This window comes from Dendroctonus ponderosae, unplaced genomic scaffold (assembly GCF_020466585.1).
Source record: "Dendroctonus ponderosae isolate FM_Combo_2020 unplaced genomic scaffold, Dpon_F_20191213v2 Dpon_F_20191213_1, whole genome shotgun sequence".
In the NCBI taxonomy this organism is placed as follows: Eukaryota; Metazoa; Arthropoda; class Insecta; order Coleoptera; family Curculionidae; genus Dendroctonus; species Dendroctonus ponderosae.
The window spans coordinates 4,915,648-4,933,267 of NW_026017110.1; the positions used below are offsets into that span (position 1 = coordinate 4,915,648).

The window sequence follows — 17,620 nt, forward strand, 5'->3', positions numbered from 1 at the left end:
ATTATTTTGAAATTGTTCCATGTTTAATTGGTAGCATATTGGAATACTTAAGCATTCAAAAAGAAAAATTACGATCTTTGCTTCAAATTACGAAATTTTTTTATATTAAAAAAGTTCTCTTCTACAATTTTTTGATGAAAAGTCAAAGCGGCAATGATGTTTTTTGTCATTAACAGATTGTTACAGGTGGATAGCCCTTGTCAATAATTTGTCAAACTGTGACTTACTTTGAATTTTCTTTAACGAATTTGCGGGTATGCAATTAGTTCAGGGGAAATGCTACAGTAACACAGCAGAAGCTGGAAGAACTCACGCCAACAAAGGGTGAGGAGAGTGGTTCCATGAAGATCGTGGACGACAATAGATGTTCGGGTTCCAGAGACAGAGGAACAAGTATTGGACATAATTGCAGAAGAGCCTTTCAGGGGCACTTAGAACATTGCACAACTGACACTTTCCCAGGCACCAAATAAATACCGGCTACATTCCTACCACGTAACTAAGATCACATTAAACCAATGGATTACTGAACACCGGTATAAATTGAGCAGGAGTTATTTAACCGAATACGAGAAAGAATTACACAGGCAATTGTTTGGAGCTACAGACTCAAATGTACGTTTATGTAATTTGTAAACAAATTAATAATTCGAAGTTATGAGTTTCGAAATAGGTTCCGTCATTCAACGATTCCTGTTGAATTTACCGTTTATGCTGGTCTATCTTATTGTCACTTTCTGTATAATTCCATGGTTACCGGAGTTTTAAATAATTACGAAGCAACAGGTATTTACGTAATGTTAATTAGGCAGATTACCTTGAAAAACATTGTTGCCGTTTTTCTAATAGAGTTTTTTGCAAATTTCTCAGTTTTTAATAACAATAATTTTGGTCACTATTTTTTCTGTACTCGTAAAATACCGCCAGACAACACCTCCAGAGGAATGACGCCAATTTTGAATCACCCTGTATATCGCGAATGGCTCCAGATCAACAGACGATTAAACATCCAAATTATTCAGAAGACATCAGGTTGTAGTTGTATGATTATATATTATGTATTCATACATGGGATGCTTTTTCTCTCTGGTCTACCACATATTGCCCGCAGGAATATTTAATCTCTGACCAAGAAATTACAGTATTTAAACACCCTGTACAATATGTTATGGCTTTTTTTGCTTATCTTGGAGCATCAATTTTGTCCAAGACTAGAGCTATGATTCGATGAGAAAATTATTTAAATCGGATCACTAACAGAAAATGTTCACCGGCTAAAGTTCAGGAATGTTGCGGTGCACTGTATTAGTGGAAAGAATGGCAAGGGTGAGCAAAAATCGCAAATTGGTTTTGCACAATTTCTTGATTTCCCTGAAAAATTCGCGCCTTAAATTGAAAGCAAGTAAAAGCTGGACGCTATGAGCATCTATTGAAGACGCTAGGCTCTGAAAATGTTGAAAATTATAAAAAAGATCTAATTCTGTCGCATGAAATTTGGGTTTTTTACCACAAATACATGTTCTTTAAAAGTTTGTAACTTCTTATCTAAATCATTTACGTGCGTTTTAAAGCGTCAAATTTTGCAGAAGTAAAACCGCACTTTTGAGGGTTTTGTAACGAAAAGCCGGAGGTTCTGAAACACCATCCCTCCGGCCAATAGACGCAGTGAAACTAATTAACTAATTAATTTCGTGAATGTATTGAAATTGATATGGTGGCGCTAGTGGTGTGGATTATTCTACAAGCCATTCAGAGCGTGATATTTAGGTGTTTAACGTACACCTGAGCTGGTTCTGATTAACTCTTTTAAAGCGCGTTAAAATGCATTTTGGCTTATTTTACTTAAAATATAGAAAATTGCCATCAAATGACAAAAAAATCAATATAAATTCCTGACTGCATTTTATCAAATAATTCCTGCTTACCTTTTTTTTTTAATTTCGCCCGCAAATCAACACTCCTGCACTCAATCACTTGAAGCCCGCGTTTAAAAGTGTCATTATCAAGTGAATAAATTTCGGACAAAAATCATCCGCACCATCAGTTTTTCATTCGCGATTGAAACGAGGAAAAAAATTCAAACAACGAAATACGACAAAATCCACAAACTATCGCCTGCTAGATAAGCGCCGAGCAGGCTGGCAATGAACGACATGCAGACAGTTTCCTGCGATGTTTGTGCATCAAGCAGGCTGTGCCTTCAGCTGCTGTGCGCTTTCGCTATCACTTTGATGGGCTAAAGCGAGACAGCCGATGGGGGTGGCAGGAAAGTGCCATGGGAATGCGGCCCCAGAACAGAGAGGGAAACTGTGAGGACAATCGAGCGTGCGGAGCGCAGGGAAAAGGGATGCTTGATAAGGGCGGATTCCTGTTGAATGAATTATGGGTCTGCGCTTTTTAAGTAGAGGGATCGTGTCTGGAGGCTGCGGCTCGAGGTATTGATTTTTCAAGCTCGTTTGCTTATCCAGAGTCGGGTTTTATTGGCTCTGGATTAAAATGATCGGGGACAGTTTCGATTTTTAACCGAAATTTGAACATCGGAAACATGCGAGGGTTTGCCTATCTGGGTCGGCTGGTTTCGGGATTTCACCTGTCAGTAGCAGTCATTGACAGTTTGCTGTTCATGTGACAGTTTTGGAGTTTAGACGGTCAAAACTATTCGCGAGTTTAAAAGTCCAGACGCCCCCTGGTGGCTAAAATGATAACTACAAGTTAGGTAGTAACTTGACACTTGTTTTGTTGGCATTGGTGTTTACATCTGATTGTGATTTGTTTTGTTCTAATCAACTTTTGCAGGCTTTTAAAGAAATAGAAACAGATCCAAAAGTGTGTAAGTATTGTTTTATGTTATAAATGTCATGATGTCCAATAGATAAACCAGTATGACAAGTTTCAACTGTCACTCGACAACGAGTAATTTGACGTTTTGCAGCGCCACCATCCGTAGTTGTTCAACTACCGATTCGATCGCGAATACACTTTTTAGCCAAAAACTTCACAGAAATTATTTACGTGCCCATGTACTGGATGGCGTTTTATACAGAAAAACTAAACTTACATCAAGCAATCCTAATCAAGAGTGTTTATTTTATCAACAATGAAAAATAAAAAAGTTTTAAAAACGTCTATAAAATCGTGCTGTTACAATAATATCTGATTCAACAAAGATAAATATTTTTAAATTACCGGGAAGAAACGCTGAAGCTGGCAACCACCGAAAATGACAGAAAATCTTTCGAACCAATCTCGGACAAGGTAAATTTCAATTTCAAATATCTTGTTCAGACTAAATACAGAAAAATCCTCAAAATTTGTTCTATTTTAGCGTGTAAGTTAGGTACTAATCCCTAAAGCAATATCATCACTTTCCATTCTGATCATTTTCGTTACCAACATGGGTGTATGATAATTACCAAATGGGCGGTTTTCTTGATAAACAATTTTATAAACGATGATGATGATTGAAAAGCATTGAAATAAATAATTTTGATGACATAACTTCGAGCCTTGTCAGGATAAGCCAGTTGGATGCAGTGGCAGGAGTTGGGCCTGATGCCAGTAGCGGGAAAGTGCGCTTTGGTATAGCCTCTTAATGTTGATTAATTAAATGCCGGCTAATAAAGTCGTATTATTGTAGCTGGGATGGGCGACAAACGGCAGATTTTATAAATAATGCATTTGTGGCCCACTAGAAATCCGTCCTGCATTCTTAGAAGAATAAACAATTTTCTTTCGTTGGTTTCTATGGTTTGCTGCTGGAAATGTGCGAGATGAGAAGAAAACTGAAAAAATGGGTCTAGTTTATTTTCACCAACTGATGGTATTTGATTTTGTGAGCAGAAAATTTCAGGTATGTATAGGTTTTTTATTGACCTCTATCCAAAGCAGGTATTAGGGATCTCTTGCACAGAATAGGAATATTATAATTAATCCTCCCATCAAGTATTCAGTACTATCGCACTGACTGATCAACAATTACGTTAATGTTACCGAAAACTTACCGTAGCCAGTGTTCATTGGTCATCATAGATCTCTACCTAAAGCAGGTTTTAGAAATCGCACACACACAAGGAAGAGTCGATTTACGATAAATTTTACAATTTTTCAACTAAACTTCTAAGAAAAAAACAGGTAAATTTTATAGAAAACTTACCGTAGTTTATTGGTTGCAATAGATCTCTATTTAAAACAGATAATAGATATTTTTTTCGCCATTTTCAAACAAAATAACGTAAACTTTTGTCGCCAAGTAATCGTAGCAAGTGTTTATTGGATACAATAATTCTCAGTTTCAAACAGGTATTAGAGATTCGTCACACACAACTCTTATGATAAAAATCAATAAAACTTATATTTTCAAATCAACTTTCAAGAAACGGACCTTAATTTTACCGGAAACTTACAATGGTTGTTCGTCTCGATAGATCTCTATCCAATGCAGATAATAGGGATCTCTCGCACACAAGGAGAGGTAGGATTGCGGTAAATCATCCGATAAGTGTTGACGATATTTTCCAACTCAAGTTTCTACGAAAATAACGTTAAAGGTACCGGAAACTTACCGTAGCAAATGTTTATTGGACGTAATTGACCTCTTTCTAAAGCAGACAATAGTGATCTCTTGCACACAAGGGTAAGCAGGATTTCGGTAAATCCTCCGATAAGTGTGACAATATTTTCCAACCCGTTCCAAGAAAAATAACGTTAAAGGTACCGGGAACTTACCGTAGCAAATGGATATTCGACGCAATAGATCTCTATGCAAAACAGATAATAGGGATCTCTCGCACACAAGGCTAAGTAGGATCACCGTAAATCCTCCGATAATTGTGACGATGTTTTCCAACTGGAGTTTCAACGAAAATAACGTTAGTTTTACTGCAAACTTACCGTAGCAAATGTTTATTTTTTTAATGGCTACCACCCCTTGGGTATTCAGCCAGGCCAATTTAAACTTGAGCGATACTTTTTTGATCTGCATATACACGGCTGGCGTTTGAACCTCCCCAGCCGTTGTTATATGGCCAAATATTTATTGGACGCAATAGATCTCTATCTAAAGGGCGTTTAGAAACTCAATGCTAAAACTCACCATTATTGGAAATAGCTTGATTCGACATTCCGAACATTGTAGTTTCCGTCTCCCGCCGAGATGGCGCCAACGGGTGAAACTATCATGGGCAATCTTCGTCGAGGGTATAACTGAGCAAATTTTGCATGAAATCTTTACCCTGGACTCTCTTCAAAGCGAATAAATCTTTCGCCTTTTACTAAAGATTTCCGTGGAGAGGGTCAATATAAATGGGTCTTGAGGAATTTTTTGAAGGCCTTTAACTTCGGTTTAAGGCCGTTTAACTAATTTAAAAAAAATTTGTTCGATAAATTGTTAAATTTTTACCGGATTTTGACCATTTATCCAAATTGAGTTCCTTTTCGGAGATTTTTGCGACGAACATTTTGAGTCGCCAAGCTACTTTTGGGTGATATTTCCCAATTACACCTTAACCCTGAGAGTGAGATCTTTTACGACTTTAAAATTTGTATAAAATAAATTATTCATATTCTACAGGTAAACATATAACCTATACACATAATTACAAGCAATGAAAATAATTATTTACCCTCTGCAACTGAAATAGAGTTACGGTTTCTGTGTTCTTTCTGGCCGATTAATGGGCCGACAAAGGGTCGGGTTAGTTAACGATTCTTCTTTTGGTAAAATACATATCAACGGTAAAATCCGTAATTAATCGTTGAGATTACCTGCTTAAGCAGCATCTCCCGCACAAGGATGGATACGATCACGGTAAATCCTCCGATAAGTGTGACGATATTTTCCAACTCGTTTCAAACCAAATAATGTTTAAGTTACCGGAAACTTACCGTAGCAAATGTTAATTGGACGCAATAGATCTCTATCTAAAAGATAAGATCTTTCGCATGAAATTAGATCAGATTGTAATAAATTTGACCGGATTTCCAACTCAATTTGAAAGGACGATAAAATTATCGGAAACTTAGCGTATCCAGTATTTACTAGCTGCAACAGATTTTTTAAATGCAAGTAATAAGGTTTCTCTACAACATGAATTTGTTTTACTGTAAATTTAATTGAATTGATAAGGGTCAACATTTACAGGTCTAGAAATTAAAAGTCTATGGAATACTCTCATAGAAGTATGGTTAGTTTACAACACAGATGTCGCCATATGCTAAAACGTGCGTATTAAGTTGCCTATACATCCGAAAATATTGAAGATTCTATTAAAGAAAAATTAATTTAATTAAAATCATCACCATCAGCATAAAATTTACGATATATTTTTCAGCATTCCAAAGTAATTACTTAAATTGCATCAGAAAAATCAACTAGCGGTTGGCGCCCCTTCTTCATATCTCTAGCTAGCTTCACATAGTTAGCCCGAGGGTAGCCAATAGAAGTAAATGAAGAATATCAGGCAACCATACTTACAGCTCATTAAGACTTTGGCACTACTTTGAAGGTTGAAGGTGAGGTCATAGGTGAACTAACCTAGCAAAAATGTAAATAAACCGCAAAACATGAGCTTTTTGAAAAATGTCTGTAGAAAATATCAGGTGTACAACTACTTCAACCGGACTGTATTGGGAAAAAGGCATTTAAACACCGTAGTTCCCAGTGGTGGTTGCAGGTGCAGATCAGTGGTGCGACTGACTAAACGAGGACTGTTCCTCAACGAGAAACGCGCCTTTGATTCCACTAGTATACCGGAAGTAGATGAAATAACCGGCATTTACCCTTACACAGACGATAAAGGCCTGAACCAGTCAGATTTGACCAGGAAGATTCTCTTCCAGGACAATCCTGACGGCAAGTCTTTGGAAATCTCCAAATGTGCCTCTGTAGAGGATGTGTTCAAATTTGTGAGGACTAATAATGGCGCGTTGGACTACAAGTATCTGTCTCAAATAGTTTTGGCTCTGTACGATTTGCAGACTATATTCATCTATCAATACGAGAAAGATGAGGATGCTAGCAGAGAAATCTTTTTTAAGAAACTACTAGAACACAAAGAGTTATACATGGTTTTTGACGCGATCAAAAACAACTTAGCCTCCTTCGAACCGCAGTTTTTAAGTTACACTGTAATGCATTTGAACAAGCTGGGGCTATCTGTGGAAAACGGTCTAATCCAAGCCATCGCCTTACAACTCAAGGACCATCTTTTGCGCGACTTTTCCTTGAGCATCGCTTCCCGCTTGTTTAGAGTAATTTTTTTGGAAAACAGCATTAGACCTTTTTATATTGCCCAAGACCTGATTCCCCACGTTCTCAGGCACATTGGTAAACGCCACTGTTTCCCTTAAGTCTGTGATTATCACTACAGCTTATTATTTCAGAGCTAGTCAACAGCACAAAAGACTTGGAGGACCTCAATATGTGTCTTTTAAAGCTCAATGCTATTCTCACTACCGATGTTTTGCAACGATACGAGGCCAAAGTGAGGGAATTAATCGAAGCTCGCGTTCTCACAGGCGACGATTACAGACTAATTCTCAAGATGTTGTCTGTATTCAATCTTGCCATGTGGAGAAACAAACACTCTTCAATCATATCCAAATGTATTCTACTGATGAAGGGCTCCATTGACAAACTAAACCTGCACGAAATGTACCACTTGTACGATGTGAGTATTTTTAACGGGAAATATAAAAACGTTGTCTGGCCGTCCCCACCCTGCGGTCTCTTTTTCTTAGTAAAAGTTAGGTCAGATCGTCTTCGTTTGGTCGAAAGAATGTCGCAGTACAAAGAATACATTGAGATTAAAGTTTTCGAATTCCCATTGCTACTTTCTTTGATAGGTATTTTTCAAAAACCAAGAACCCGGTGATGTGCTCAACACGATCCAACGAGCAGCAGCGCGATTGCTTCAAGAAATAGACGAAGCCGAAGAGGACCACAGCAACAAGCTGAAGCTGTTCTCTTCGGTAATCTATTTTTCCTCTCCAATGAACAAGGCGCAGTTTCGTCGCGACATTGCAAAGTACATGAATGAAACAGAGGACTTCAACAACCTGATCACGCTGCGGAAGATTTTTTCCTTCTTGAAAGTGTCCGATCCGAAGCTGTGCGACCTTTACTGGAACAAGGCGTGCCAGGTGATGAAGAAAGAGAAAGACTTTGCCAAGATCATGGAGATCGTGAACAATTATGTGTATTTTTGTGGGGATATTCCAGGCTTTCGGCACTATGCGTTTGAGCATCACGTATCGACTGTGATAGAGAAAGCTTTCAAAGCAGGCACGCTCACTCTGTTCCCGAACAATTTTTTTTCCGCTTTTGCGTTCATTTTGCTGTCCAGCTACAATGAGAAGCTCTTCAACAGCTTACTGCTGGCCTTCAACGAGATGCACACCCAAATGGCGCCCATGCACGTTTTCAAGCTCTCCAACGGTCTTCTAATGGGGTCTCTGGTAAAATCGTCCTGCGACTTGTAAAAGCATTTTTACATAGTTATTTCCGTTTCAGAGAAAATCTACTGTGTCTAGTGTATCTATTGACACCATTCATCAGAAGTTGCATCAACAAACCGTTCAACTGCACAGTAGGCTGCAAGAGGACATCGTCGCATCCGCTTTGCTGATAAAGGGCGCCATCCTGAGGAAAGAAACCGAAAACCAGCTTTTCGACGACATGATGTCCACCTTGGCACGGACCAAGCATATGTCCTCGAAAGTAATGGAGCACATCTGCTTTATCCTGTTCTGCACTAAGTCGCTCATTCCCGAAGTGCTGAATCTTTGCACAAACTACATCATCGAGTACAAGGAGAACATTGTGGGCTTCAACGTGGAGAAAATCCTGCACATGCTCTACCAGTTGAACTACGAGCCCGTCTACGAGAAGGAGTTCTTCGAAACTGTCATAAATATCTTTATTAGGTACGACTGACTCACTTCCGCTGCAAGCCAGTAATTTCAGTAGCTTTCCGTAGGGATCAGGATCGGATGAGTGGGCTCAGTTTTCTGCAGGGCGCCCTCTCGCTGTGTTTCTTCCAGCAAATGCCGAAAAGCTTCGTCAAGCAGATATTCAACGTGGAGTTTCTGGATAAACTGGACGTGGAGCTGGCCAACTGCTACTTTCGGGTAAATATCGTAATTTGGAGTTTGCCATTCTTCTTCAGAGGCTAAAAAACACCTGTTTCGGCTCTTCTAAATATAATTGCGGCTTCTGAGATGTTACACCAGTTTCCTTCTATTTTGCCCATTAGTATTATGTTCAGAAAGTTGTATCTAACGTTGCACATCATTATACCACCTTATCAGTTTCTTGCCTCGACGTTTTGCCCTGCTTTTTGATAGTCGATAAATCATATACAAACATCATTTTTTCTATTAACCAAGTAAAAACGATCGTTTTAGGATAAGTACCCAAACCGGGTGCGGCGCGTGCTGATGCAACTAAACCGGGCTGTTTGTCTAGAGTATCCCGAGTACAACGTGCCGTGGTTCCATCAGAAGTACATCGAGGAATATCAGAAAACCAGTGAGTAGTTAAAGGCCAGAGGAATTCGAACAAAAAGTTACATTTTTAGATGCGATTGATGATGTGGTTAAGCCCATCCACCTTAGTGTTAAGAGCTACTTGCAGGGAGTTTTGGGTGAGGAGAATATTCGGGAAAACGTCACCCTGCCCTATGGATACGAGGTGAACTTTGTTTATCATCTGGACCGGCAGAAAAAGCCCACAATGGACCTTAACGGGTTCAACACAACGTAACTGAGTGCGGCCTGATTTGCTTCTGCACACTATCCGGATGTTTTGTTTCAGCAAGTACGCCATTCTGATTAAGCCAATGAATGCTTTTACCAGGCTGTATGTGCGTCTGAAGGGCGAGCATGCCTTGCAAAACCGGCACCTCGAAATGCTCGGCTACAAGGTGAAGATAATCAGATGGAGTGAATGGGAAAATCTGCTGTACGCTAAAGAACGAGTCGATTATATCGAGCAACTAGTCTTTTCGTGATTAGTTATTAGTTTTAACAATAAATATTTTTTTGTATGGTCTGATTTGATTTTATCCTGCAGCACTTTTACTAAAAAGGCGGCAAGTAATACAACACACTAACTTTTTGATACTTCGCACCGAGAATGGTCATTTACTAATTTGGTTTAGTAACTTAAAAGCAAAGATTAGTCGTGTCAATACAAGTCGTGAACATTTTCATGAACACCTCAACTTAGCAACTTTCCGAAGGCGCGCCTTTTCTTAGTTAAGTTTGATCTGAAACTCGAAACCTCTTTAAAAAGTTTCAAGGAAAATGTCAACATATAATCTTTAGACGCTTCTAAATCGCACACTGTAAAATATCTAACTAAGCATTTTGTTATTTTCGCCAGAACGTTCCCTAAACTGATTTTCCGCAGTTAGACGGAAAAATTATAAAAATTTAACGGCCTGCCGAAGTTTAGAAGCTTTGATAAAATTAATGATTATTTGGAAAGATATTTTCGGTTGAGAGTCTGGAGAACTTGGTTTCCCTAATTAAATTTTCTGGGCAATTGAATGAACTCTTATAAACTTTTCAGGAAAAGCTTTTCTAGTGGGAAAGTTTAGAAGCTTGTTCGACGGAAACAGTTTCAGATACAATATTAAACTCCTTTCATTATTGAGAACTAAAATATGTTTTGCCTTTAGGAAAACCGCGTTCTACGAGTTTTCTTGTTCGTTTTTAAAATGTAGAAAAATCTCAATTACCATTGAGTTGCTCATTGCTATTGCCTCAAAATTCTGAAAAACATCCTACTAGTCCTCAAACCTGCATAATTAACACCAAAAACAACTCAATTGAAGATTGGAGAGCGGCAACCGATTGACAAAGGAACGTCAGAAAGTACTCAATTTAAATAAAACTTTTTTTTGCCGTTAACGCAAATACAGAAAAATGTATATAACATCCATCTTTTGATGCAACACTTGACAACGTCACAAAAAACCATTTTCGCAAAGTGTCAATGATTTTTCCAGAGCCGAAAGCCGACCCACTCAAGACCTAACCTAACACACAGAAAACGAAAATGGTCAGTTTATTGCGTTTCCCGCACTTTACCGAAAAAGCTATGTGTACAATACCGTAAATCGCAACTGGACTATGAAAAATGTCGACAAATACTGTGCACGACTTAATTAACCAGCAGTACGGACGGGGTGAGTTATCAAAAATGCCGCAATTCATTCGAATATCCACAAAACTGCTACTAATGTCTATGAAAACCCCCTTCAATGGTCAACAAGCTTGAGAATGCAATTTTTAGTATGTCTGCTAGTATTCATCAGGCAAACTTACCCTTCAAGTTCTTCCCAAGCGATGAAGCTTTGAAATCCTCATAAACATCTCTAGATTAGAAATCTGATTCTGCAAAACACTTTTTTTGTAGTTATCGGCTACTATACGGCCTTACATGCAGAACTCTACTGTTGTTCTGTAACAAAAGAAACGTGTTTTTTGTAACCCAAGATTTATTTTGTTTTGTCTGTAAGCGCCGTACTCCTGACCTTGCTAAACAACCCTAACTAAGTCTAAATGGAACATTTTTTGCAGCTATTTGGAGGCAATACGATTCAGTCTTCTGCAGGCTCCGTTGCGAGGCCGATCGACCACATCTCTCTACACTGTGTGAATCGGCAATTTTCACGTGCAAAAATGCCCCAAAACCAGGGAGCGAGCACATTGTTGGGATGGCCAATGAGAACGGGCATCTAGTGGTGATGGACACCGAATCTGAAGCCACGTGAGAACCTGCCTCATTTCCATAAGTAGTCCTAATAACAAAACGCCCCCTTTTTATTCTGTAGAAACTGCACAGACGCACACAGCAACGCCATTTTTGACCTGGCCTGGAAGTTCGACCAGATGCAATTAGTGACTGCCTCCGGAGACCGCTCTTCCATGCTCTACGATATGGCCGATGGTGATTTTCGACACATTCGCACCTTTTGCGGCCACTCAAGATCGGTGAAAACTGTCGCATTTCGCAAAGACGATTCCAGTGCGTTTGCAACAGGTAAAATTGTTATTGTTATTGCTAAAGTTCTGCTGCAAAAACTACTAAACTTATATAGGCAGTAGGGACGGCAACATAATTATTTGGGACACCCGAACTCAACAACACAGTTCCCTGATAAAACCGGATAGCACCATAAGAAATTCCCATGGGGATACCCCATTCAAGGTCAAGAGAAGGCACGGCGGCATCCCAAATCTAAGTAAATTGCCTTCAGGAAGCAGCAGAGTTTTTACTTTACTATCGGGTTTTCTACTTTCAGACGTAAAGAGCGTCACGAGCTTAGTGTTCCAAAACATCAACACTTTGATATCTTGCGGGTCTTACGACGGCATGATTAAAGTTTGGGATCTACGGAAACACTACACAGTCTACAAAAAGGACCCACTGCCCAAGTATTCCATTCGCTATAGCGGCACAACCGGCAAAAACGGCTGCAGTAACCTGGTCATTGATAATGCTGGTTAGTATTAACAAGCATCAATCGCACCATCCCTTATTTGTCACTGCTCAACTCGGGCCGCTGATTACTACATACCCTGTGCTTATAAATCATAACAGCCACGTTTTGCCAAATGCTCAAAATTGCGCCTTCGCTCTAAATAAAATGTGACTAAACTCTAGGTGTCCGACTCTACGCGAACTGCCTGGACAGTACTATTTACTGCTACAACATAGCCACTTATAACCCCGAGCCAATGATGAAATATAGGGGACACCAAAACAATACCTTTTATATCAGGGCCTCGCTGTCCAAGGACGAGAATTACTTGGTGAGCGGCAGCACGGATGAGAATGCCTATATATGGAATCTTGGGTATCCGCAACCAATTGTAAAATTAGTCGGACATAGCTCAGAGGTAACTAATAGATGAGAGAGAAGAAGTGGTCATTTATTCTCCCGATTTAGGTTAGTAGTGTTGCGTGGTGCAATAGGAAGGCGGCGCCGGCTCTTGTGACTTGCTCGGACGATATGTCCTACAAGCTGTGGAAAATTAGCAATCTAGATTCAACGGATAATGAACAAGGGCGCGCCGAAATCCTGCCATTCCCAGCTAACCAAACCGCCTCCAGGTAAGTGCATTAAAGGCTGCAGCAAGTCGGCTTAAACGAACAGAGAACATTTTAGGAAACGCCGATGTTTCCACGAACCGAATTTATTGCCGAAGAAAACCATTTGGCAGTGTAAAAACTGCCAAAGAACGACCTTCACAAACACACTGTGTGACAACTGCTTGCCTCCGACTTCTAAACGGAAAGCCGATTCCGAATTATTTAGCGAAAGCAAACGAATTCAGACTAGTTTCGGCCCTCGAAGACTGTTCGCTCACTTGGCGAGAAACTTTAAGAAAGACGACACTTCGGACCAGGCTTTCCCCTCAGAAGAGGACAGTTTAAGCTTGAAACCCCTCAACAAAGCTCTAGGTTGGGCGCGGCAGCAATTTATTATTCAACCAATAACTGGGCGATTTTTTTTCCAGGTAACCTCAGGACCGAAGACCTCGACAATTTACCCAACTTTGTGGTGGATGGCATGGCGCCCCATCTTAACTACTCACCACCGAAGAGAAGACCTCAGGACTGGCTCACCAGACTGCGAATCGAGCGCAATTTCCAACAGGAAATTATGGGCCATAGATCACCAAAGGCCCCGCGATTGGAAATGTCGCCGAAAGGCAACATTAAAACTTGTACGTCGGCAAATAGTCCGCTTCTGCGGTTCTTCAAGGTGACCAGTAGCAATGGGCCAGCCGCCGACCCTATCGCTCATTCTCCTAAGAGCCGCAGTGGCGTCTTGCCGGATCAAAATTCGGATGAACCTCAGAATCAATAACCGCACTTGTTGTTGCAAAAGTGTATTTTACATGCTATGTGATACTTGTTCTTGATGCTTGTTGACGCGTTCCTTTTATGTAAATATTTTAATTCCAAAAGTGTCTCACTTTAAACAAATTAGCTTCTAAGTAAGTGTATTCCATAGATAAGTATTGTCGACCTTAAACGTTGATTACGGAGTAAACGAAATTCATTGACAGTTAATTCTGAGTTATTATTGAAGAACGTGTACTCTTAGAACGGATCAGCAATGCAATTCAAATATAGCTCTATTTCAGTTTTAAGTATTAGCACAGTGACTATGTGCGCAATTAAGAAACGTAGATATCTTTTCCAACTTAATATACTGAAAACCACTTACATAAAAAGCGAGTTTAGTAACCCTTCTGTTCAAGGAAATGCTTCACTGCATTTACATAGTCGCCGTTGATTCTTATATAGCCCGCAAACTCGTTCACTTGCGATCTGATGGGCTGGAAGAATTGGGGCGCAAGAAACTCCTTAATCTCCTTCTCCAAAAGCCAAATATCGCCCTCAATGTGCCTGATAATCGTGGTCCTTTTCAACTGCAAGCTACTGATTTTCAAATAGCAAGGTATCATGTAGTTTTTGGTCCTTGGTACAAAATAGGGCCGATCTGACAAATCTTTGGCTTGCGGTTTCCATCCTACGGGGACGCATTTGAACAAGTGCCCAGGCAAACGCCCGTCTATATCAAACCTGAAGGATAAGTGGTCTTTTCTAAAGGTTTAGGCACCACAGTCGCGGGTAACAAGTTCTTGACATGCTCCCAATCTGTCGGGTCTTTTGTGATCTCATATTGGCGACTCACTGGGCCTACATCTTCTAAGAACAGCGACGTGTTGTAACCGGAGTTCCGCACTTGAATAAACTGCGAAAAAGTATTTGTGACTTAAGTATTGCCAAACATGGCCTAGCTAGATAACCTTTTGCAGCACTACGGGGAGTTTGCTATAGGTTGGGCACAGCTTATTTAATAAAGACATGGCTTGGAGCAGATAAACTTGGTGTTCTCGAGAAACTAGTCAAAGTTGTTTTTGAAGACAGTTTATGGATCATGTGCATAGAACAATGCTTATGTGGGGTTATGGTGAGTTTTTCAAGGTTATAGAGCACAATCTCAATCAGTGCTGCCATTATAAAATTATATTACCAACGAATAGCGGGAAATTCAAAATAGCCGTCAATCAAGAAGTCTTCAGCAAAAATTATTTATTTCCATACAATGCTTGGCAGTTGAAACAGTTTTGGTAGATCAATCACATTTTGCCACGTTTACTACCGCTGTGCGGTTTTTCAACTAAAAACTACTGTTAAAAAACTGATTAAAACTACCAACTGAACCAAATAAGGAAGTATTGGATGTCTGAGTTCCACCTGAAGCTCCGAACCCGACGGAAAGAAAACCTTCATACAACATACAAAAATCAAAAGTTCTTTCAGATACGATTTTCTTCTAATGATAAATGGGGGACTCGGAACGCATGCTTTGAGTGCCTGGCTTTTCAGAAAAACCTACCTGTTCCTGGCTGACTAGAAAAGGATCCAGGATAGGCGGGAGGTTGGCCCGAGGGCTGTTGAGGAGGCGAAGCGCTCACGCTAATAACGGCCATATTGCTGAAGGGCGTGGGGCCACTAGCAACTTTAGGGGGCGAAAGTGCGAATGCGTTCGAGTTAGCCATATGAACAGCCGGTGCGTTTTCTAGCTTTTCGAAGGGATTGCTGGTGTCTTGAAGCAGGTGCTTCCGAATGTTCATGTAGAGCTCCTTCTGGGTTTCCACTTGGCTGTGAACAGCCTGCAACCGCCCAGCCAACGCCACAAAAGTCTCGTGCAGTCTTTTCATACCCATCGACAGATCTGCAAATACTTCTCTCGTGGAGTGTCTTCTATATAAAAATTCAAGTCAACGCTCACCTTGCGGGGATACTAAGTAGGGACCCTTGAGGTTCTTCACATACTTCTCCATGGTTTCGATTTGCAGCTTCAGAGACTGCATACTGTTCTCAAAGTCATCAGCCAGGTTCGAGAAGAACTTCATTGGTGCAGTGTTTTCGTACTGCAAGCCAGATGGGGTATCGTGAGTCCTCTGAGCCATTTCCACGTGTTGCACCGTCTTGGCTGTGTCATATTTCAGCTTCTCAGCCACTTGTCTGTTTCTTTGCAGTTCCGTTTCAACCTCGTTAAGTTGACTGGTCAGCAGATCGATTTCCTGCTCAACTCGCCTGAAGTCCCTGATCGAACAGCGAGAAATATCCGAACTGTGTGCCTTCTGCTGCTTGACCATATCTTTGAAACTTTCCACGGTTTGAAGAATTTCATTAGGCAAAGTCTGCTCTTTTGGCGAAATGTCTTTTTGGGTGGCTACAGCGGTTTTTCCTTGGATTGATGATGCAATGCCCCCCAATCCCACTGACACGGAACTCGGTGCTGAGAGCGCACTAGCGCCTGCTGAGCTTGCTCCTAGACCGCCCAGTCCTTAAATAAAAATTAAAAATTAACTGGAAAATACGACTATTATTTGATGTATGCAATGGTGTCAAACTAATTTTTTTCTGTATGTGGTTTGATTGGTAATTTACCGAAATTTAATGTAGGCGCATTGGTGCTCGCCCCCAATTTCAGGCTTCCTGTTGAAACACTGCTACTAAGCCCAAACCCTGCATTGGGAGCCGACGTGTTAGCAATCGACGCGCCAAAACCCAAAGGCGCTGATCCGATTAATCCGAAGTTGGACTGGCCAATAGACGCACCAAAACTTGGCGGGGCTGAAAAAATACATTGCTTACAATTACAGTCATATTACTCACACTTAACATGCACAGTTAACTTATAACAATCCCTATAACATAGTATTTACCAGTTGTTGTTGTTGGAGCACCAAACGGGCTTGCAGAACTGGCTGGTGGGGCACCAAAAGACAACGTAGGCACTGTGCTGGCCGCACCTGGATTTTGAGCCCCAAACGATAAAGTAGGCGCGGCGCTGGCCGTTCCTACATTAGGAGCCCCAAACGTAGGCGCTGTGTTTGTCGCAGGGGCGGCAAACAAGCCCGAACCGGCAGTAGGAGTCCCAAAAGACAACGTAGGTGCTGTGGAGGCCGCAGGGGTTCCAAAGACGCCTGTAGCTGTGCTAGGGGCCCCAAACCGTGCCTGCGTTGCAGGTAGAGCTATAATTATTCACAACAGTTAACTAATGCCGGGCAGATATTATTTCATTTTTCACTTGGACTTGCACCAGTAGAACCGAACATCGAAGCTTTGGTGCTCGCTGGGGTTGAAACTGGCACGACACTGAATTTTCCCGGCTGAGGTTGAGGTTGAGACGTCGACTTAATCAAGGTGATTGTAGTACTCCCAAATGTTATAGAATTAGTCGTTCTGAAAAGAATGGGAAGATTTATTGTTGAAGCATTTATTATTGCCTAGCTGAAGCAATGCTTAGCACTGTGTCGTTACACACCCCGTCCCCAAAGGAAATCCGCTTGCCATTATTCTAAAATATAATTGTAAGTACTTAGAGCAATACAGTTGGCAAAATTAATGTAGTCTCCGCTATTCACACAGACTACTCACTATTTTTTTCTCTAGGCTTTTCAGTAACTGGAATTCTAACAATTTAGCGCTCCGATCAAAATTATAACCTGTAAATTATTTGTCATTCAATAACAAACGGACGCACGGATCACAAAAAATTTGACCATAGTAGAAAAAAACCCG

The 17,620-nt window shown here is 40.6% G+C and overlaps 5 protein-coding genes, 1 long non-coding RNA gene and 1 other non-coding gene across 15 annotated transcripts in view; 3 read left to right on the forward strand and 4 right to left on the reverse strand.

The window, feature by feature from the left end:
* LOC109541642 (growth arrest-specific protein 2) overlaps positions 1 to 2,732 on the reverse strand; it is a 27,318-nt gene extending 24,586 nt beyond the window's left edge. The window contains exon 1 of one of the 2 annotated variants that reach the window (XM_048670134.1): positions 1,929 to 2,732. The gene's annotated coding sequence lies outside the window, so the exon portion shown is untranslated. Of the gene's footprint in view, positions 1 to 1,925 lie in introns of both variants that reach the window. The other variant, XM_048670133.1, reaches the window with a different exon arrangement.
* A 123-nt stretch (positions 2,733 to 2,855) lies between these two features.
* Positions 2,856 to 10,043, forward strand: LOC109546055 (FAST kinase domain-containing protein 1, mitochondrial). Of its 3 annotated transcripts, none has more exons than XM_048670120.1 (12): positions 2,856 to 3,255; positions 3,326 to 3,579; positions 3,638 to 3,850; positions 6,140 to 6,219; positions 6,330 to 7,324; positions 7,381 to 7,667; positions 7,843 to 8,454; positions 8,510 to 8,922; positions 8,976 to 9,126; positions 9,403 to 9,526; positions 9,576 to 9,756; positions 9,812 to 10,043. In XM_048670120.1, the coding sequence occupies exons 5-12, from the start codon at positions 6,562 to 6,564 to the stop codon at positions 10,005 to 10,007; spliced, it is 2,727 nt and encodes a 908-aa protein (XP_048526077.1). In that variant the 5' UTR covers positions 2,856 to 3,255; positions 3,326 to 3,579; positions 3,638 to 3,850; positions 6,140 to 6,219; positions 6,330 to 6,561; the 3' UTR covers positions 10,008 to 10,043. The 3 variants fall into 3 exon arrangements, with proteins under 3 accessions (XP_048526077.1, XP_048526079.1, XP_048526078.1); XM_048670122.1 differs by having other exon boundaries at positions 9,816 to 9,908; XM_048670121.1 differs by having other exon boundaries at positions 6,140 to 7,324.
* Positions 4,238 to 5,235, reverse strand: LOC109533175. Its single transcript, XR_002171497.2, has 2 exons — positions 5,093 to 5,235; positions 4,238 to 4,846 (listed from the first exon to the last, which is right to left on the reverse strand). It is a non-coding gene; the product is annotated as an uncharacterized LOC109533175 (long non-coding RNA).
* On the forward strand, positions 5,227 to 5,344 carry LOC125502702. The gene has a single exon (XR_007280483.1). It is a non-coding gene; the product is annotated as a U5 spliceosomal RNA (small nuclear RNA).
* A 965-nt stretch (positions 10,044 to 11,008) lies between the features above and the next one.
* LOC109533173 (protein lethal(2)denticleless) lies at positions 11,009 to 14,086 on the forward strand. 3 transcript variants are annotated; one of them, XM_048670125.1, is made up of 9 exons: positions 11,010 to 11,189; positions 11,584 to 11,773; positions 11,838 to 12,046; positions 12,105 to 12,248; positions 12,309 to 12,509; positions 12,671 to 12,906; positions 12,957 to 13,120; positions 13,164 to 13,471; positions 13,528 to 14,086. In XM_048670125.1, exons 1-9 carry the CDS (start codon positions 11,141 to 11,143, stop codon positions 13,878 to 13,880), a joined length of 1,854 nt encoding a protein of 617 aa, XP_048526082.1. In that variant the 5' UTR covers positions 11,010 to 11,140; the 3' UTR covers positions 13,881 to 14,086. The 3 variants fall into 3 exon arrangements, with proteins under 3 accessions (XP_048526080.1, XP_048526082.1, XP_048526081.1); XM_048670123.1 differs by having other exon boundaries at positions 11,009 to 11,189; positions 12,105 to 12,509; XM_048670124.1 differs by having other exon boundaries at positions 12,105 to 12,509; positions 13,176 to 13,471.
* A 121-nt stretch (positions 14,087 to 14,207) lies between these two features.
* Positions 14,208 to 15,013, reverse strand: LOC109542525 (probable 39S ribosomal protein L49, mitochondrial). The gene is made up of 3 exons (XM_019911780.2): positions 14,830 to 15,013; positions 14,603 to 14,774; positions 14,208 to 14,549 (listed from the first exon to the last, which is right to left on the reverse strand). Exons 1-3 carry the CDS (start codon positions 14,887 to 14,889, stop codon positions 14,257 to 14,259), a joined length of 525 nt encoding a protein of 174 aa, XP_019767339.2. The 5' UTR covers positions 14,890 to 15,013; the 3' UTR covers positions 14,208 to 14,256.
* Positions 15,014 to 15,100: 87 nt separating this feature from the next.
* LOC109542026 (nuclear pore complex protein Nup58) overlaps positions 15,101 to 17,620 on the reverse strand; it is a 30,353-nt gene continuing 27,833 nt past the window's right edge. The window contains exons 1-7 of one of the 4 annotated variants that reach the window (XM_048670128.1): positions 17,477 to 17,581; positions 17,364 to 17,396; positions 17,127 to 17,281; positions 16,762 to 17,070; positions 16,484 to 16,669; positions 15,819 to 16,379; positions 15,101 to 15,761 (exon numbers count right to left, since the gene is read on the reverse strand). In XM_048670128.1, the coding sequence (XP_048526085.1) occupies positions 15,409 to 15,761; positions 15,819 to 16,379; positions 16,484 to 16,669; positions 16,762 to 17,070; positions 17,127 to 17,281; positions 17,364 to 17,392 (1,593 nt within the window). In that variant the 5' untranslated portion in view covers positions 17,393 to 17,396; positions 17,477 to 17,581 and the 3' untranslated portion in view covers positions 15,101 to 15,408. Of the gene's footprint in view, positions 15,762 to 15,818; positions 16,380 to 16,483; positions 16,670 to 16,761; positions 17,071 to 17,126; positions 17,282 to 17,363; positions 17,584 to 17,620 lie in introns of those variants that run through there. The other 3 variants (XM_048670129.1, XM_019911056.2, XM_048670130.1) reach the window with 3 other exon arrangements.

Bases quoted from the DNA above. Each gene is read 5' to 3' on its own strand.
- LOC109533173 (XM_048670123.1), top strand. From the start codon at position 11,141: ATGTCGACAAATACTGTGCACGACTTAATTAACCAGCAGTACGGACGG. The intron at 11,190-11,583 runs GTGAGTTATCAA...CATTTTTTGCAG, and splicing joins TAACCAGCAGTACGGACGGG to CTATTTGGAGGCAATACGAT. The intron at 12,510-12,670 runs GTTAGTATTAAC...ACTAAACTCTAG, and splicing joins CCTGGTCATTGATAATGCTG to GTGTCCGACTCTACGCGAAC.
- LOC109542525 (XM_019911780.2), bottom strand. From the start codon at position 14,889: ATGTCTTTATTAAATAAGCTGTGCCCAACCTATAGCAAACTCCCCGTA. The intron at 14,775-14,829 runs GTTATCTAGCTA...ACTTTTTCGCAG, and splicing joins TCCCCGTAGTGCTGCAAAAG to TTTATTCAAGTGCGGAACTC. The intron at 14,550-14,602 runs GTTTGATATAGA...GCGTCCCCGTAG, and splicing joins AAAGACCACTTATCCTTCAG to GATGGAAACCGCAAGCCAAA.
- LOC109546055 (XM_048670121.1), top strand. From the start codon at position 6,562: ATGAGCTTTTTGAAAAATGTCTGTAGAAAATATCAGGTGTACAACTAC. The intron at 9,127-9,402 runs GTAAATATCGTA...CGATCGTTTTAG, and splicing joins TGGCCAACTGCTACTTTCGG to GATAAGTACCCAAACCGGGT. The intron at 9,757-9,811 runs GTAACTGAGTGC...GTTTTGTTTCAG, and splicing joins CTTAACGGGTTCAACACAAC to CAAGTACGCCATTCTGATTA.